The sequence below is a fragment of the Acipenser ruthenus genome, chromosome 30, assembly GCF_902713425.1.
Source record: "Acipenser ruthenus chromosome 30, fAciRut3.2 maternal haplotype, whole genome shotgun sequence".
In the NCBI taxonomy this organism is placed as follows: Eukaryota; Metazoa; Chordata; class Actinopteri; order Acipenseriformes; family Acipenseridae; genus Acipenser; species Acipenser ruthenus.
The window spans coordinates 9,338,243-9,356,831 of NC_081218.1; the positions used below are offsets into that span (position 1 = coordinate 9,338,243).

The 18,589-nt window shown below is 41.6% G+C and overlaps 1 protein-coding gene across 2 annotated transcripts in view; it reads left to right on the forward strand.

Moving 5' to 3' along the window:
- Positions 1-18,589, forward strand: part of LOC117964436 (copine-8-like) — a 148,727-nt gene that overhangs the window by 109,172 nt on the left and 20,966 nt on the right. For both annotated transcript variants that reach the window (XM_059004783.1, XM_059004784.1), the window contains 5 exons: positions 723-784; positions 10,674-10,720; positions 12,042-12,223; positions 12,602-12,729; positions 14,856-14,958. In XM_059004783.1, coding sequence (XP_058860766.1) covers positions 723-784; positions 10,674-10,720; positions 12,042-12,223; positions 12,602-12,729; positions 14,856-14,958 — 522 coding nt within the window. The remainder of the gene's footprint in view (positions 1-722; positions 785-10,673; positions 10,721-12,041; positions 12,224-12,601; positions 12,730-14,855; positions 14,959-18,589) is intronic.

Sequence of the window (18,589 nt, forward strand, 5' to 3'; positions counted from 1 at the left end):
TCTTCCTCTGTTTCTCATGCTTCCATTGTCTCTGCACAGTTAGGATCAGGGTGCATGGTTTCTGTTTCTATGCTCTGTGATGACTCATTCTTCCTCTGTTTCTCATGCTTCCATTGTCTCTGCACAGTTAGGATCAGGGTGCATGGTCTCTGTTTCTATGCTCTGTGATGACACGCTCTTCCTCTGTTTCTCATGCTTCCATTGTCTCTGCACAGTTAGGATCAGGGTGCATGGACTCTGTTTCTATGCTCTGTGATGACTCGTTCTTCCTCTGTTTCTCATGCTTCCATTGTCTCTGCACAGTTAGGATCAGGGTGCATGGTTTCTGTTTCTATGCTCTGTGATGACACGCTCTTCCTCTGTTTCTCATGCTTCCATTGTCTCTGCACAGTTAGGATCAGGGTTCATGGTCTCTGTTTCTATGCTCTGTGATGACACACTGTTCCTCTGTTTCTCATGCTTCCATTGTCTCTGCACAGTTAGGATCAGGGTGCATGGACTCTGTTTCTATGCTCTGTGATGACACGCTCTTCCTCTGTTTCTCATGCTTCCATTGTCTCTGCACAGTTAGGATCAGGGTTCATGGTCTCTGTTTCTATGCTCTGTGATGACACACTGTTCCTCTGTTTCTCATGCTTCCATTGTCTCTGCACAGTTAGGATCAGGGTGCATGGTTTCTGTTTCTATGCTCTGTGATGACACGCGCCTCCTCTGTTTCTCAGGTTACGTTGCTGTCCTTCACAGTGGAATCAGAGTACACATTCCTCGACTACATCAAAGGGGGGTGAGTGAGTGGACAGTGGGGCTTGCATGCCCCTGTTTAATGAGAATCTTCAGGATTGAGGCCTTTTGTTGGCTAATAGTTTCATTCTTCAGACCCGCTACAGTCTGCTCTTATGATAATCTGATGAAGAAATCTGGAATGTGAGTGTGCAGTGAAATGTGGAATGTGAGTATGCAGTGAAATGTGGAATGTGAGTGTGCAGTGAAATGTGGAATGTGAGTGTGTAGTGAAATGTGGAATGTGAGTGTGCAGCAGGGTTTTGGCTTTGTGGACCTGTGGCAGGGTAAAAGCTCTGCCGGTGTACATGTGTGGGTGTGTGTGTGGGGAATATTGGGTTGGCAGGGAGGGGGTTAAATTCCTCCCTGTCAAAACACGTGGGGATGTGGCTGGAGCCCAAAACCATGTGTATTTAAAAGTGTTTGTATTGTTTCTGTTTAACTGTTTAGTTTGTTCCAGTATTTTGTTTACTGCTTTATTATTTAGTATTAAAAGTGCACACTAGCACTTAAACCTGCAACTTCTGTGTCTGAGACTCCCTTCCCGGTCCTAACAGCCTTGCCATTAACGCTGTCCTGTTCACAGGAACTCTCTAAATGTGAGTGTGAGATGAGCTCCACTGCTATTCAGGGTGAGGTGTGTGTGCGTGGGTGTGTGTGTGTGTGTGTGTGTTTGTGTGTGTGTGTGTTCCTCGTGTATTGTATTTAGCATTGCTATAGGTAAAGAAAACCCAACTAATGTTTGAATTGTCTTTCTTATTGTTAGATGCACTGGGAGGGAAGAGGGGGCAGGGAGGAATTGTACTTAGTTTTTATGTTTAAACATTACATGGGGCCAAGGTATGAATGTTATCAGGGTCTTGGTATGGTTTCATATAGAAACAAACAAACACTTAAGATTTGATGATAATCTGCTTAATTTTATGTTTTACATGATCTGTGCTTCAGGCAGTCACTTGCAGGGAAGGGAACGAAAGTGCTATGGAAGGAATAAACGCTCAAATTCAAAACTTTTTTTCTGCTCCGAAACATTATTAGTGGGACTTAGTATTTTTTTCTGCAAGCAAAAACAAAAAAATCATACTTTAGAATTCTAAACCAAATGAGAATTAACTTTAGACTACTTCCAAGCACCTACGTTGTTTAACTAAGTTCGGAAACTTTATTGAGCGTGCTGATGAGACTATCAGGAATAAGAGTGAAACGCTTTGAGAATCTGTTTCTAAATGACCATCTCCTCATAGGGGTTCAATTGCTGATGAAAACAGATCTTTCTAACAGTGCATGGGGGACTCTGTCGTTTCATCCATGTGGATAAACCCAGATGTCCCCGTCAGCCCTGGTGCATGGTATATATTTTAATGTGCACCTCGCCTGTGCCAATGGCCAGAAAGAAAGCTATTCCCTGAGGGTTGGTACTGAGAGGGTGTGCTGTACAGATTAAACAGAACCTTTTATCAGGGAGGCTGCTCTGTTAGATCAGTGGAGAACCTAGAATGTTCTGAACCGTTCCCCAGGGGTTTCTGGCTGTGATAAGCCTTGACGTGTCTCTTTGAAAGGCTTGTACTCTCAGAGATGAAGCTGTATGTCTCAAGCGCATTCTCCCTACGAGTTTCAGTGACACAGTGGTCACTTTCAGTGTCCAGCTAGTTCCATGTGTGTTTGTCGTTGTTAGTTATTGTAAATATTTATTAAGCTTTTAAAATTACGTTAGAACTGTGGGCAATCGAAGGCTCCCATTACTCTGGGAAATCCCGCAATGTCATACAAATCCCTTTTTGCAGCTGCTCCTGATTTAAATGGGATACTAATATAATTGTTAACCCTCTTTGTTTATTAACTATTAACAAACAGCTAATAAACATGTTAATGTACATTATTTATTTTCTGTTTACTGTTAGTTAATAATATATAATAGGCCAGCTAAAACTGCAAACACCAGAGCCCTATGGATGATCACTCAAACACCACAGCCTTATGGATCAATACCCAGTCGATCATATGCTTGAAATCGGTTCAAATTGTTACTGTAGTAATGTTTAGCAAATGAAATCAGGTTTTTATTAACCCTAACCCTAACCCTAACACTAACCCTAACCCTAACCCTAACCCTTAGCTAAAAATTAACAATGTTTGATAACAGTTAATAAACAAAAAAAATGGCCCTTAAAATAAAGCATTACCCCCTCTTTATCAATCCACCCATGATCCTTTGAAATGACACAGAGACACAGAAGGACAATGCTGCCGACACCTTCATAGGCAATTCAAGGTCCTCCCACAGAGTCTGACAGAGGTCGACAAAATGCCCGATACAAATGCAATCGAGTTTTTAGATCGTCATCGGGTAAATCTAATAAATTGACCCTGGTCCTGTACACCCTCTCTCTGTATCATCGGCGTCGCAGTTGGGGTCTGTCAATCTCTCTCAAGCTCTAAAATTACATTTGCTGCTACTGCTGCTGCTACTGCTGCCTCTCCCAGCAAAGCCATACTGTAGTTTGTTTATTTAATTTTTTAAATACTGTTTCAATAATTAAAACCCTCTTAGTACTGTTTTCAGAACTGTATGCATTTGTGAACATGTGTGATGGTGTGTGCTCATTCTAACTGCATTCGGGAGAGAAACGATTAAGAAGAGAAACAGGGGGAGATTATCTTTTGAACAGACCTTTGAAGATGCATGACATATAGTAGCTTTTTAATTTTTTTTCAATCAAGGGTTTTAATTAGCTCTTTTGGGGGAAATATAAATCAGGACACATCTGAGGTGGGTTGCACCTAAAACAAGGAGTCAGCCAGACGTAAAATATACACCTGCTGCACCACCAGGACATAAGTGTGTCTTTGAGTTACACCTGGGCTTAAATCCTACACCTTATAAAGGGCAGTCATAATAAAATGAGTCTTAGGTGTATCTCCATGGACACGTCAGTTTAGAGCTATATTCCTCCACCACAACTGGAAAGTAATGGAATGACACTTCTGTCTATAGACTCTAAAACCAGTACCAGCAGCACTGAGGTGTGAACGGGTGTTGAGGGACAGGAGTAATACCCTGGATATTTTCAATGACAGAGAACTGTTCGAAAGATTTCGTTTTCATCGTCGTGAACTATCATTGCAGTCAATAGGTCTAGTTTAGGAAACACAGGATTAATAACCACACCTGCAAATGCCATTTCAGTGTCGCAATCAATTTCTCCTCTGGTAATGGCATGTCCAGATGGTATACTTTCAGGATGGATCTCGCTGTTATTTTGCATGCCACTTTCAGCACCTTCTGAACCCGTGAATGCTGGCGAATCCTGTCCAAGAATATGAATTATAAAATCACTCTAAAGTGGAATTTCTGGTGGTGGACCTCCAGCAGTTGTAGGATGTTTCTGGCTGCGACAATTCTTTTTGTCCCTTGCCAACAAATCTTTCCATTTCTTCCGCACTTCCTCAACACTCCTGCTTACATTACAGCTCATATTAATGCACTTTGCAATTTCTTTCCAAACATCTTGCTTTTTTGTGTTAGTTTACTGAGTTGTTCTGCTAAGCATTCAGCATATTTTTATATTGATCATAAAGTTTAATTTGCTTTCATTGTCACCAAAGTTTGGCTTCCTTCTTTCTGCACTTTGTACATCCATTATTTTTTCATGCTACAAATTTAAATTTCGCGGCGCTAAACTACAGGAAGTTGTTTAACGACTGCCTAGCAACAGGTTAGAAGCTGAGTGCAGCCTCTTATTTACAGGGGAACTCAAGCAAGGAGTTGTCAATATTGGTTGAACACAAGTCAAAAACATTTCAAACAACAGAATACCTTTAGGTATACATTTTACTTTTACAAGTATTGTATGATTAATTATGTTTTTTACATTTAATATGCATATCTTCTTCACATGAATGCACATTCCTTATGCCAGACTTAAAATATTAACATTGGATGTAGTTAAGACAGACTAAATTGTCGGATGGTGCAACAGGCGTAATTAAAATATTTAAGTCAGACGTAATAACGTCTGCTTAGGGTTCAAGGCTGACTTTTAAGACTTGGACTTACGTCCGCTTGGTGCAGCCCGCCCCTGGACAGTGAGTCACATCTGCGTTAATTGAAAAGGTTAACCCTTTCAGGACCGAGCATTGTTCAGCAGGATGCTCCCCCAGGACCAGGTGTTTTTTTGGCTGTAGTTGACTCTCTTCCTATAAAAATTCACTAGAAATCTATTTTTTACAGTAGCATCTTGGAAATGGTGTCCTTTTTTTCAGAACACTAGGGAACATTACAAAGTACTTCATAAACTTTTCAAAAATATTGATGTTTGGGCAAATTACAAGACATTGTTTCATCTGAGTGATTCCAATTACATTAATACGCATTTTTTCTCTGGATATTTATAAGCAATAATGGACACTACTCTATTATTTTATTATTCTAATAAAATAATAGTTATTCATTCCATTATTATCAGAATAAGGAAAGAAAAAAACGTACCTGATACATTTAGTTTGTGAAATAGTATCTGCTTATATCCACTTGTTTCTTGGTATTTATAAACGTTGTAAAAACACATATACATATATATATATATATATATATATATATATATATATATATATATATATATATATATATATATATAAACAAGTTCCTGTGATGTCTTGTTTCTGCTTTTGTTTCTGCCGGGTTGCTGTAAACTGTCTCCGCCCTTTTGACACTAAATGCCCCTCAGTGACATCACATGAAAAAGAAAGCTATCAGGAAGTGAACGTCCGTCCCGCCCCTATCCATTGATATGTGTTTCAAGCCTGTACTTCAAAGTACGGTGGCCCTGTAAGTGCTTTTTTTTATCGTGTTTACACAATTGCGGTCCTAGAAGCCCACCTCAGCAAGATCATGTATTTTTATTTTTATTATTATTATTATTATTATTTATTACATTTATATAGCGCTTTTTATACAAAAGTATCACAAAGCACTGTACAGTACACAGCAGAAAAAAAGAACAAACCACAATACTTTTGTACAGCATGTCACACATACAACTGCCACAGTCAGAACATTTAAATAACAATAGACCCAAATAATAATGCAAAAGCAGCAATTTTAAAGTTACATTAAAATCCACTGCGGATGTTTTGCAGTGTCTGCGGATAATGTCACCTAACGATAGCATATATAATGAAAACAGCAATGGAGCCCTGTGGAACACCACAGACAGCTTCCGATAATGCCGATTTTACCTCCCCAATAGAGATGAACTGAAATCTATCAGAAAGATAAGATTTGAACCAGGATAGGACAAGGCCAGACAGTCCCACTGTGCTTTCAAGACGATTCAGTAGGATGGAATGGTCTACAGTATCAAAGACAGCACTCAGATGAAGAAGAATTAATACTGATGGAAAGCCCGAGTCAGAGCTTATCAGTAGATCATTCACAACTCTGACAAGGGCCGTCTCGGTGCTATGTGTAGCACAAAAACCAGACTGAAACTTCTCGAATATACCATTCAAAATGTTTGTAATTGAATTGCAAGAACTCTCTCTAGAACCTTATCTAAGAATGGTAGGTTGGAGATTGGCCTATAGTTTTTGAGGACTTTAGGGTCCAAATTGTGTTTCTTAACCACAGGCTTTACCACAGCTACCTTAAGTGCTGAGGGAACTATACCGGAGGAGAGTGAACCATTTATAATTAAAATGTGGGTATTAATAACACCAATTAACAATTTTAATAGTTTTGTAGGAATAGGATCAAGAGAGCTCTCATATGTTGAACAGGCTCTGTCAGTTCCTGTAAGGTAATCAAAGAAAATGTCCCCAATGTTGCCTTAATAGGTGTAGTTAGTAAAATTGGGCTGGAGTCCTTAATAGAAGGGGTCTGTGGAATCTCATTTCTGATGTCTAGTATTTTGTTTTTAAAGAAATGTAAGGAGTCATTGCAGCTGTGAGAGGAGCCAATGTCAAAGGTAGGACTGTTAGGGGAAGGATTAATTAATGTATCTAGGATAGCAAAAATAAATCTAGGATCATATTTGACTGTCAATATTAGCAGATCCCCAAATTCAGTTAGAAATTACGGTTTGGCTTCGGTGGTCGATAAATAATTACAATATGAACAGGTAATGAACTGTTTAATGTCAAGGTTAAAACTTGTAATGATAAATAACCTTCAACAATTTCCTCTTTGATTCTAAGATCACCACGGAAAACAATAACAAGTCCACCTCCCCACCCAGCAGAGTGAGCTTTCTGGAAAAAAGAATAGTTAGAGAAGCCTCAATCAGGGAAACATTGCCATTCGGTCCAAGCCATGTTTCAGTTAGAGAGAGAACACGAGTTAACACGATCCGGGCCCTCAAAGGGTTAATGCACGATTGCTCACCTTTCATTATAAATGAATGCTGATTTGTAATTGATTCCTGAGAGCCTGCACCGGGTCCAGATTAATAGCGTCTGCAAAGAAACCCATCCTAATTGCATTAATGTGAGGCATCATTGACATAATCTTGCAAAACAGTCCTTTTCTGCTAACCAACGTTTATTATTTATGATGTGGAGAAGATATTCTGCTTTCATGCGTTTTCAAGTAACATGCAGATTAAATCAAGCTGTTTCTTCCTGGTAGGAAGTAGCAGCAGCAGGTTTTACTAAATTGCTTGAATGGTGAAATAAAGACGAAAGATTTGGAAACCTTTGAAGCTGATTGAATGTGAGGACCTACTCCATGGCTTCCTGTGACGCATGCAATAGAAGACTTGTAATGTTATCTCTCCTGTTTGCTAGAAGGCAGTGTCAGCTGATTTAATGTCAAGTGACAAAGCCCACGGGCACCAAACCCCATGCATCCCTGTTTCATTAATATTGCCTGCAATGCTCACAATGTATTGCAGCAATTCCTTGCTTGTCTCATGCTTGGTTTGAAGCACTTCATTGCAGTGCTTTGCTCTCTCGATTAGTCTTTCTCCACCACCCTGCCATGCCTTGGGGCTGGATCTCAGTGGTCTGCCTTGGAGCCTGGTCTCTCCAGATCTCAGAGACTAATTGAAGCTGGTCGTTTCAGTGTCTGGTTGGCTTGGCCCTGGGTGCTTTCCTTCCTTGCCATATCTTAACCATTGCCCAGACTTGCTGTCAATCTAGTACTGAGGGCTGTGTGCTGCAGAAAGAGCTGCTCTTCACATGACGCAGATTGGGGAGTCTAACGATTCCATGGCAAGCTTTTAAAGAACAGCAGGGCTTTTAAACCCAGAGAAAATAAATATCTCTTGTCAGGATAAATACCAAATGTCCTGACTTTTTAGAGGGACTAAAGGCAGCCTCACTGGACCAGAAGACAAGATCCTGGGCCAACAGTCTTAACAATTTTATAAAGGCTCTTTTACTGCTGTTTACTATGGTAAAATCATAGTATGGTAAAGCACAACGAAAGCATGGTAGAGCACAAGTAAGCACAGTAATCACAGAATCTGAAACAAGCATGATTAAAAAACATTGTGCCAGTTGCATAAGTAAGCTAAAAATCACCATGGACATTCCTTTATAAGGGCCACCTCAATCCTTAAATCACATCAGGCACCAGCAGAGCTACCCTGCAGAGCTACCCTGCAGAGCTACCCAGCACAGCTACCCTGCAGAGCTACCCAGCAGAGCTACCCAGCACAGCTACCCAGCAGAGCTACCTAGCAGAGCTACCCAGCACAGCTACCCTGCAGAGCTACCCTGCAGAGCTACCCTGCACAGCTACCCTGCAGAGCTACCCTGCAGAGCTACCCAGCAGAGCTACCCTGCAGAGCTACCCTGCAGAGCTACCCAGCAGAGCTACCCAGCAGAGATACCCTGCACAGCTACCCAGCAGAGCTACCTAGCAGAGCTACCCAGCACAGCTACCCTGCAGAGCTACCCTGCAGAGCTACCCTGCAGAGCTACCCTGCAGAGCTACCCTGCAGAGCTACCTAGCAGAGCTAACCAGCAGATCTACCCAACAGAGCTAACCAGCAGAGCTACCCTGTACAGCTACCCTGCAGAGCTACCCAGCAGAGCTACCCTGCAGAGCTACCCAGCAGAGCTAACCAGCAGAGCTAACCAGCAGAGCTACCCTGCAGAGCTACCCAGCACAGCTACCCTGCAGAGCTACCCTGCAGAGCTAACCAGCAGAGCTAACCAGCAGAGCTACCCTGCAGAGCTACCTAGCAGAGCTAACCAGCAGAGCTACCTAGCAGAGCTACCTAGCAGAGCTACCCTGCAGAGCTAACCAGCAGATCTACCCAACAGAGCTAACCAGCAGAGCTACCCTGCAGAGCTACCTAGCAGAGCTAACCAGCAGAGCTACCCTGCAGAGCTACCCTGCAGAGCTACCTAGCAGAGCTAACCAGCAGATCTACCCAACAGAGCTAACCAGCAGAGCTACCCTGCAGAGCTACCCAGCAGAGCTACCCAGCAGAGCTACCCAGCAGAGCTACCCTGCAGAGCTACCCTGCAGAGCTAACCAGCAGAGCTACCCAGCAGAGCTAACCAGCAGAGCTACCCAGCAGAGCTACCCCAGACCCCTGTTCTCAGCTCACTCCACCTGCCATGAACACCAATACTTAAGAAGGGTTACTATTTCAGCTCTTGTTTTTTCAATCCAGCCTGCAGATTTTAATGGTCATGTATAAAATATGAAGGGAAACATTTAAAAGGCTTTTGTTGTTGATTTCTCACTTCTGTAATGAAAAAAATATATAATAATCCAACGCTTAGAGCCAAATTGATTCACTGCTTTATGTAATTATTTGGATGTTTGATTGCATGAATGTTTGCTTGCAAGTAATTACATGTAAATCTAATTATTTTGTATCATGAGTTTCGGTTGTGTTTGCTGACCTTTTGAGAAAGTGATTTTATTAGTTCTGATGCACAATCAGCACCCCAACTCTTATATTTAATATGTATCCTATTATAAAGTATTGCACAGCAACGAGTACAAGCACAGGCAAACAAAACTGTGTGCATTTCCATTAACAAACCCTCTGTCTTTCTAATGCATTCCAGGTTTAATAACTTTGATGGAGAAAAATAATGTACTTTTCACGGAATCATCTATTTTTCATTAAGAAATAAGCATGGTCTAGGCATGCCAGTTGTGTTGGCTGATTGCTTTCAGAATGGTGTATTTTTAGAGCTTCTAAAATGATGGCTCAATGGCTTTTGTCAGTGAAAGTCACTTTAGCTTTTCTGACTCACCCATGCCTACTTCACAATGTTAAGCAAGGCTGAACAATTTGTGCCATTCTGACCTTCACCTATATTACCTCCCTGGTCCTATAGTAGTTAACTATTGAATCAAACCTATTACACCCAAAGGGGAAATGGCCCCTGAGTTTAACAAGAATAACCGTGTGGTGTGTACATCACCCTGCTCAAGACTCAAGACTTATATACTCCATCAAAGTACAACAGTGGTGCGCCACACTTTTGTTAATGCTTCCGAAAAGAGGTTTTTATTTCCTTGAACCACTATGGTAATAACATAATGAGAGTCAATACTCGAACATATCTGTGTGTGTGTGTGTCCGTGTGTGTCCATGTGTGTGTGGGCCAGTTCCAGCACTGGGTTTCTGTGCAGGGGAATGCCCTGGAACAGATGGTGTCAATTTGATTATGGCATTGTACACGTGGGATAAATGTGATATTGCAGGAGCGCGTGGGCGGGGATGAGGCTCGGCTAGCTGATAATGTGAATGCAATCTAATAGGTTCTGTTATTTATCCTAATTAGGCACTGCAGCTGCAGAGGCAGCCATCAAATGGAAATTAAACTGCTGTCGTTCTGCCCAGGGTTTTGGTCTTCAGTAACACACAACTCGTAGTTTTTTTTTATTTATTTTATTTATTTTCCTTTTTTTATTATTCTTCCAGGACCCAGATCAATTTTACAGTGGCCATCGATTTCACCGCGTCCAATGGTAAGTGCTTTGAGACTCCTCTGTAAACTCTACGCAGAGCAGCGAGGAATTCCTTTCATCTCACAATTGCACCAGCAGCTGATGCACGACTTTAATCAAACAGTTGACAACTTCTCCATTAGCCAGAGATTCACATCCTGACTGTTCTTCATTCCAGCCTGTACTCCGATAACCTGCTCCATGTCTTGAATTGATGCCCATAATTGGCTCCACTTTGCACTAAATACTGTACAAGGAAAACGTCACAGAAGATTTATTAATGGCACTATTATGGACGTAATGGGCAACTGGACGGGAATATCACTTGTTAGTGATTATGTAACGTTGTTCCTAGAAGCACTTTTTTTAAGGAAGCCCGTGTGAATTATCTGTACAGTCCAATTAGTAGCCAGGCTGCTTAGCTTATACGTAAGTGACATTACAACATGAAAAAGCTTTCCAACCAGTTACAGATTTTACACACGGTTAAGCAGATGCAGTGTAGTTACTATTTAATTGCAGCCTAATTACATTGTCGTTTTGTGTTGGGGGCACCCAATGAGATGCAAACAATGCTCTTCCTGCAGAATGGCACAGTACATTTGAATTGGGAGAGATACATCAGTCATCAACTGCAGCAGCGTTGATAACATTGATACAGCTATTCTGTCACTTCATGAGTTTCTGAAAGAGCCCTGTTTTATTTAATCGCTTTAACTCTGTGATCCACCGAGCACATGCAATTGGTCTCCCAGCTTTGTCTCCCATCCCTATATTAATTATATATATTTAATTATACATTGCAATATATATTATACATTATACATATATTGCATTTCCATAAGGGTAGGGGTAGGAGTTAGAGTTAGGGGTTAGGGTTCAGAATTAGGGTTTAGGTTTAGGTTTAGGGCTAGAGTTAGATTTAGAGTGAGGGTGAGGGTGAGGATTAGGGGTTAGGAGTTAGGGTTAATTAGGCGTGCTGATTAGGGTGAGGGTTAGGGTTCGTTAGGCGTGCTGATTGGGGTGAGGGTGAGGGTTAATTAAGCGTGCTGATTTGGGTGAGGGTTAGGGTTAGTTAGGCATGCTGATTAGGGTCAGGGTTAGGTTGAGGGTTAGGGTTTGTTAGGCTTGCTGATTAGGGTGAGGGTGAGGGTTAATTAGGCATGCTGATTAGGGTGAGGGTTAGGGTTCATTAGGCGTGCTGATTAGGGTGAGGGTTAATTAGGCGTGCTGATTAGGGTGAGGGTTAGGGTGAGGGTTAGGTTTAATTAGGCATGCTGATTAAGGTGAGGGTTAGGGTTAGTTAGGCATGCTGATTCCCAGTCTCTGCTTCCTCTGCCAGGGAACCCGTCCCAGTCCACCTCACTGCACTACATGAACCCGTACCAGATGAACGCGTATGCCATGGCGCTGAAGGCAGTGGGCGAGATCATCCAAGACTACGACAGCGACAAGATGTTCCCCGCGCTGGGCTTCGGTGCCAAGCTGCCTCCTGATGGAAGAGTCTCGCACGAATTCCCTCTGGTGAATGATAACAGCATTGGTGTTTGTACTTTTGTGTTGGACAATGGCACTGGCATCAGGCTATCATTGAGCTCGACCAATGCACCTCAATAACCCTGACCTGAAGGATCCTCCTCTGTTGTTCCTTCCTGGGGCTCAATGGAGAGAGCAGAAACTGGCAACCAGTGATGCCAAATCATGTGCTGGTTGTATGATGTAAACTACTATCCACTAACAAAGGGCTAACTTATTTAATTTATTTTAAATTCCCATTAGAGCTAAAAGAAACATATTCACAGCTCAGATATTTATCTGTGTACAAGCCCTAATAATTCTAGACTGTTCTTAAAGAACCTGTTAGCTTGGTACCGTATTATTCGTGATACTTTTGTTTTTCAGAATGGCAATACAGAAAACCCATACTGCAATGGGATAGAGGGAATATTAGAAGCCTACCACCAGAGCCTGAAGACTGTTCAACTCTATGGGCCAACCAACTTTGCACCAGTTGTCAACCACGTGGCAAGGTATGTACTATACAGCACTGCATCCCTTATTAAAGTTTGTCATAGTAAAAGCAAAGTGTAATACATTTAAATGAAAGCATGCTAAAGCTCAGAGAGATATGGTAAAGCATATTAATAAAAATTACAAAGCATGGTAAACTATGAAGCACTCACAGCCTCATCCTTCTCACACCCTTAAAATCTGCAGCAATGTGTATCCGAGTGCTCCTTATTGCTTAAATATGATGGGGTATCTGGTGTGGAAAACCTGAGAGCAGATCAAACAGCAGAATGGATAGTAAAGCGTACGACTGTTGCCTGGTTACTGGAGACTAATAGCTTGATGTCTGAATACTGATATTAGACCATTCCGACTGTACCCAGATTATTTTCCACTTCATCATTTGTCCAGATCAGATTTTACAAGTCTAATTGTTCCTATACATTTTTCATGCAAGGGCTAAAAGCGTTTGTAATGAGTTCAATTTTCTAACTGTCGTCCCCCCCCCCCCCTCCACCCGAGTGGCACGATCAGTTATAAGCTATCCTTCTATTTGAAATACTCATTTCAGGAGTTTAATAACAATTATCCTTTGGAAATCAGTAGAAGGGAGAAATGCATTTAAAAATGGAAATAGCTTGAAATGAGAAATGAAAATGGAAATTGCGCTATTAATCTAACAGTATATTATGAGAACATCGCACCAGGGACAGATTAGCTTCTAATGCTTTGTTCTCGGTTACTTGTTCTCAACCTCAACCGTATCATTTTCAAACTCTCAAAACTGTTCCAAAGATTAATCTCAAGACCACTAATCTGTACTGTACGATGTACCCACAGACAGCTTTGAATGTAAAAGCTATTAAGTTCAGTAAAAAACTTTTTAAACAGCTCTCTAGGAATCCACAGGCTGCCTAATGTTGCTATTAGTATTATTTATTAAAGACAGGCTCTTACAGTTTTAATTTCATGTTGCGTCCTCCGATGTATAAATAGAATAGCAAACCTGCTGAGTTTGATATGCATAATTAGCTTATAGTTTCTCACAGTAAATGCACAGCAAAATATAATAAAGCACACAAAGCATAAGTACACATTGTACTGAAAGCATTGTAAATCATATGGTAAACTATAGTAAATGCACAGTATAATCATGGGAAAAGCACAGGGTAAACGGTAAAATGACCATGCAGATTTACCGGTGTACACTTTTGGTAGGTAATGTTTTGTGTCTCATTGGTTACGAGTTCTGAGCTGCTTTTCCAAGCTCAGCTGCGTTTGCCACCCTCTGCTTATCCACCCTGTCTCACGTCTCATTATGTTTGTCCCCAGGTTTGAGTTGCTTGCTTGCTTTTTTTGTTTAGTGCTGGCGCAGTTCAGTTCTGATGGAGCGCTTCCCTGACTCTGCCAGCATTTTTAATGACTTTAATTATATACCCAATCAGGTGGCTGCTCTAAAAAAACTTTCTCTAAAGTATCTCAAATACATTTTGAACGACTCCATTAACCTGGGATGGAGAGCTGGAATCAGCGTCTCAGTCAGCTGCTCAGAGACCTTGCTTACAGGGGCCACACTTCAATCTATCATTGAAAATTTCACAACAGAGCATTTGACGTTTAAGCTGGTGGAGAACAGAGATGCCTTTACAGCGTTTTAGAGTAGAAGCCTACAGCATGATTCTCACTGCTTACTTGTTTATTTTCTAACCATCTTTCTTATTTGAAACAGTGGTTAGGTTTTGAGAGAATAGACACTGCTCCTTTAGTTCAGGGTGCAGGAGAGAGGAGGATCTATGGTAATGCAATTCTATTTTCCATTGATCGAGATGATCCTGCTGTCTTGAGACAGATGGTGGTATCGTTGTAGAATTAGATATTTTGTAGGAATTAATATAGCGTTATCGCGAGTGCATTGCAATCCAATGCAGTTACCAGTGTGCTAATGCCTTATGAATACAGGGCTGGAATGAGGGTGTCAGTGGGTGCTGCATTTGTGCTGTGGTCATGCGTAAAAGATCCAGTTTTCCTCTAAAAACAACACTGAAGCAATAGGCTTAGCCTAAAGCTGGGCATGTTGTAATAGATGACGTTGTTATGTGTCAGAACGCTGGGTTTTCAATATTTTCTGTTGTTCTTTTATTGCCAGGTATGCAGCTGCCGTGCAGGATGGCTCGCAGTATTTCATCCTCCTAATTATCACAGATGGGGTCATATCGGATATGGCTCAGACAAAGGAAGCCATTGTGAGCGTGAGTACAGCGAGCCGCGGCCGTGTCTCATTGGAAAGCTTCCATTGCTAAAACACAACGTGCAACATTCAGACTATACACATACTGCAAGCCAGCTCATCATTACAAACACTTTTTGGAAATGTCATACTCTTCTGACCCATTTGCTTTACAGTAACCAGGATTTACCGTAGCAGCACAATGCAACAGTTTGGTCTGACTTCCGACTCTTACAGCGTAGACTGTGAGACCGGACAGACCTGGAGAATCCTGGGGAAAGCAGCCCTCTGTCCTGCACTGGAGGGTGTCCCGCTTGTTCGGTCGAACTGTCCACTCTGCTCCAAGAGCTGCGTGAAGCATGTCATGCCCCGCAGATAATATGGGGTTTTTTGTATTACATTATTAAATATAATAACACATTTTACTATATGTATTTATGCTCGTGAATAATTTCAAAGGATGAGGGCTGATGATATTAATAATAATGATTAATACATTGAACATGCAGTACATGCGAAGGGTTGGTGGTCCAGTGGGTAAAGCAAGGGCTTTGTTACCAGGAGGTTCCAGGTTCAATCCCTGCCCATGACTCACTGTGTGTGACCCTGAGAAGTCACTAACCTCCTTGTGCTCTGTCCTTCGGATGAGATGTAAAACCTATTGTACTCCGTCCTTCGGATGAGATGTAAAACCTATTGTAAGTGACTCTGCAGCAGCAGTTGTTGTTGTTGATGCATAGTCACCCTCTAGTCGCTTTGGATAAAAGTGTCTGCTAAATGACTAATTCATTCATTGATGCTGTTTGCCTTGACTTTTAACTGCTCTCTCATTTTCCCTGAACATGGTGTCTTTCACAATGCACTGATGTCTTTGATCTGTCTTGATCTTTATCTAACTTTTTCTATGAACTCGTTTAATTGAAGCATGATATTGTTAGTTGTTTTTCTGGCTTCACTTTAACTCATTTCTCCAGGACGGGTATGACTGAATGCCTTACCTGTGATTTGAATGCACCTGCTTACTGTACAGTATGTGTCTTCCACCCAGTTCTAGAATGAGGTGTTAATCTACAGGGTGTTGTTTCCAGGGTGCAGTGTCTAAATCGTGAAAGCGTATCAGTAACAGTAATGCTAAAAAGCAGATGTCACAGGAGCTGTCTTCAGACTGCCGAGGCACCTGCACCCAAAAGGGCCGTGACATCCCAGCAGACTGGATTTAAAGGGAATTTGCGACTGTTAGTTAACTGTTAGAACAGGCACACCTTCCTTTTAAGATCTTGTCTGCTGCTAAATCTTGCTCTGGCCCTAACTGCTTAGGACGCTGCTAAGGCACTGGTCTTGGCAAGTGTTTCTCTTCTCTTGTTTTTCTCCATTTCTAATTTCTCTTTTTTTCTTGTAGTCTGATCCTGTGTTCAAGAGTATCACTGTCTTTTTGTTTGTTGTCAGTGTTACAGTATAATGTTGAAGTTCAAGTCAAGGGTGGTTCCCTATTAAGTGTATTTTATGAATACTTTATTACCTTTTTGAAGCAAGTTGTGAACTGCAATAACAACATTTACAAATGCTTTAGAAACGATTTGTGTTGGGTCACATTTGTCCGAATTCACAGCAGCGTTCCAAATGTTCCCGTGGAGTGATTGTATCACACAACCTCACACTACACTAACACCAGCAGCTGCAGTACAGCATGTATGTGCAGTCACTTCAACTAAGCTCTTAGTTTTAATAAGTGAAGCTCCAGCCCTCAACTACAGCATGGTATACATACTCTTTCAGATAAAACATTGAACCAAGGTTTTCTTTGCGTATACCACATACTTGTCTCCTTACTGGTTAAGGGACCCAAAAAAATCACTGCTGGCAATTTGTAAAAATCTAATGAAATCTAAGAATCTCATCAGAATCTAATGGAATCTCGTCCGAATCTAATGGAATCTCATCAGAATGAATTTGTTGTCTGTTGTCCTTTCTGAATCTGTATTGGAATGTACTAGATAAGCTGATAACTACTCTAATGAATTGGCGAGTTTGATGCTGATGTCAGTATTATTAACTCATCAGCTGCTAGGAGGAGATTCATCACACCACGCTGCCTATGATGCAGTTGTTTTCAGATATTGTTACTATATATCTGCCTGCCTGCCTGTCCTGTGAATCTGACACCCGTTCTGTAGATCAGTACAGAGTTCGGCTCATCTTGCCAGTCTAACCTGCCTCATTACTCTATAAATCATTCATGATGCATCTATTGTTTTCTGTGCATGGAGGCTTATCCTTGTTTTATCATATCTGCACAATAATAAGAAGTGACAAAATAATTGAATTTATGCAGCAAGATTGCCGCCTGCGCCAATGTGTGGGGGCAGCATCCAGCATCCCGGGTAATCTGCGGCTGAGGTTTGCATCATGTGGGAGGCAGGGAATAAATGCCAAAAGTGTTTTATCTGCCGTGTCGATTCCTAAAAACTTAGAAGTGCAGGACAATCAAAAAATATACAGGGAATCTGACAGCAAAGGCCACTAAATATAAATACTCAAACACACACTTCTTCTTATCTCTGTTGTCTATGTTTGTATTTTGGAGCTACAATGAGACATTATCAAACCCAGGGGTGGCACCAAGAGAATCAAGCAGACTGTGTGTTATTCCGCTGCGCCAGAAACCGCAGGCCTTCGCAGCTTGACAGACACATGTCAGCGAGGCACAAAAACCCTTCAGAGTGATATTATATCTGGCCCTGGCTTTGCTCCCAGGACATGTGTGATCACACTTGTACTAGTCCATCATGTCAAATGCTCACCATCTCTCTTTTAGAAGGAGCGATTGCTGAGGTAAGGCCGGTGCATCATGGTGATTCACTCTGCCTGCCTACACAGAGTCTCAGAGCAGTTGCTTTCAGTACAGAGAAGCCCATTACCCTTTTGACTGCTCCCAGCCTGATGTCTCCTGTTTGGCTGACTACCTGGGTGGTTGAGTTCTCCACAGACAGGTGCAGGCAGTCTGCCATTACCATGGAGTACAGAGTCCAGGAGAGAGCCCCTCTTTATCCAACTACTCAGAGGACATGGAAATAGGTTGTATTTGCAGACATGGAAAATAGGACTACATTAATCTAAAGACCATCATTGTTTAAATCAGTATTCAAAAAGTAAAGGGTCAGTTTTGGTTCTATTTTAATATATATATCAATTAGTTCTGCCACTGTTTAGATCAATCGATGAAACCTTGTTATATGGCAGAATGTTTGAACTAATGTACATCAGCATATCATTTAACATAGATCATCAGTTATATTGTATATGTATAACATGAACCATTCAGAATCTGCATAGTACCAACTCCGCCTTCCCTTACTAACTATCACACTCAGCTCATTTGCTCTTGTAATCGTGGTAAAGCTGTCTCGTTGCTTTGCCAGAACTAATGAGGGGTGCTTTATCCTCCTGACAGCCCACTGACACCATCTCCTTTGCTGTGGTTTAGCTGAGTTATATCCTGCTGTTGCACAGCTGAGAGCAGCAGTCCAGGATGTTTCCTCTGATGGATAATCTCTCCAGCTACACGTGCAGTACAAAACGATTCCATTGAACCTACAAAGGGCAACCAATCAATCAATATTTATTTCACAATAAATCGTCCCAAAGCGCTTTAC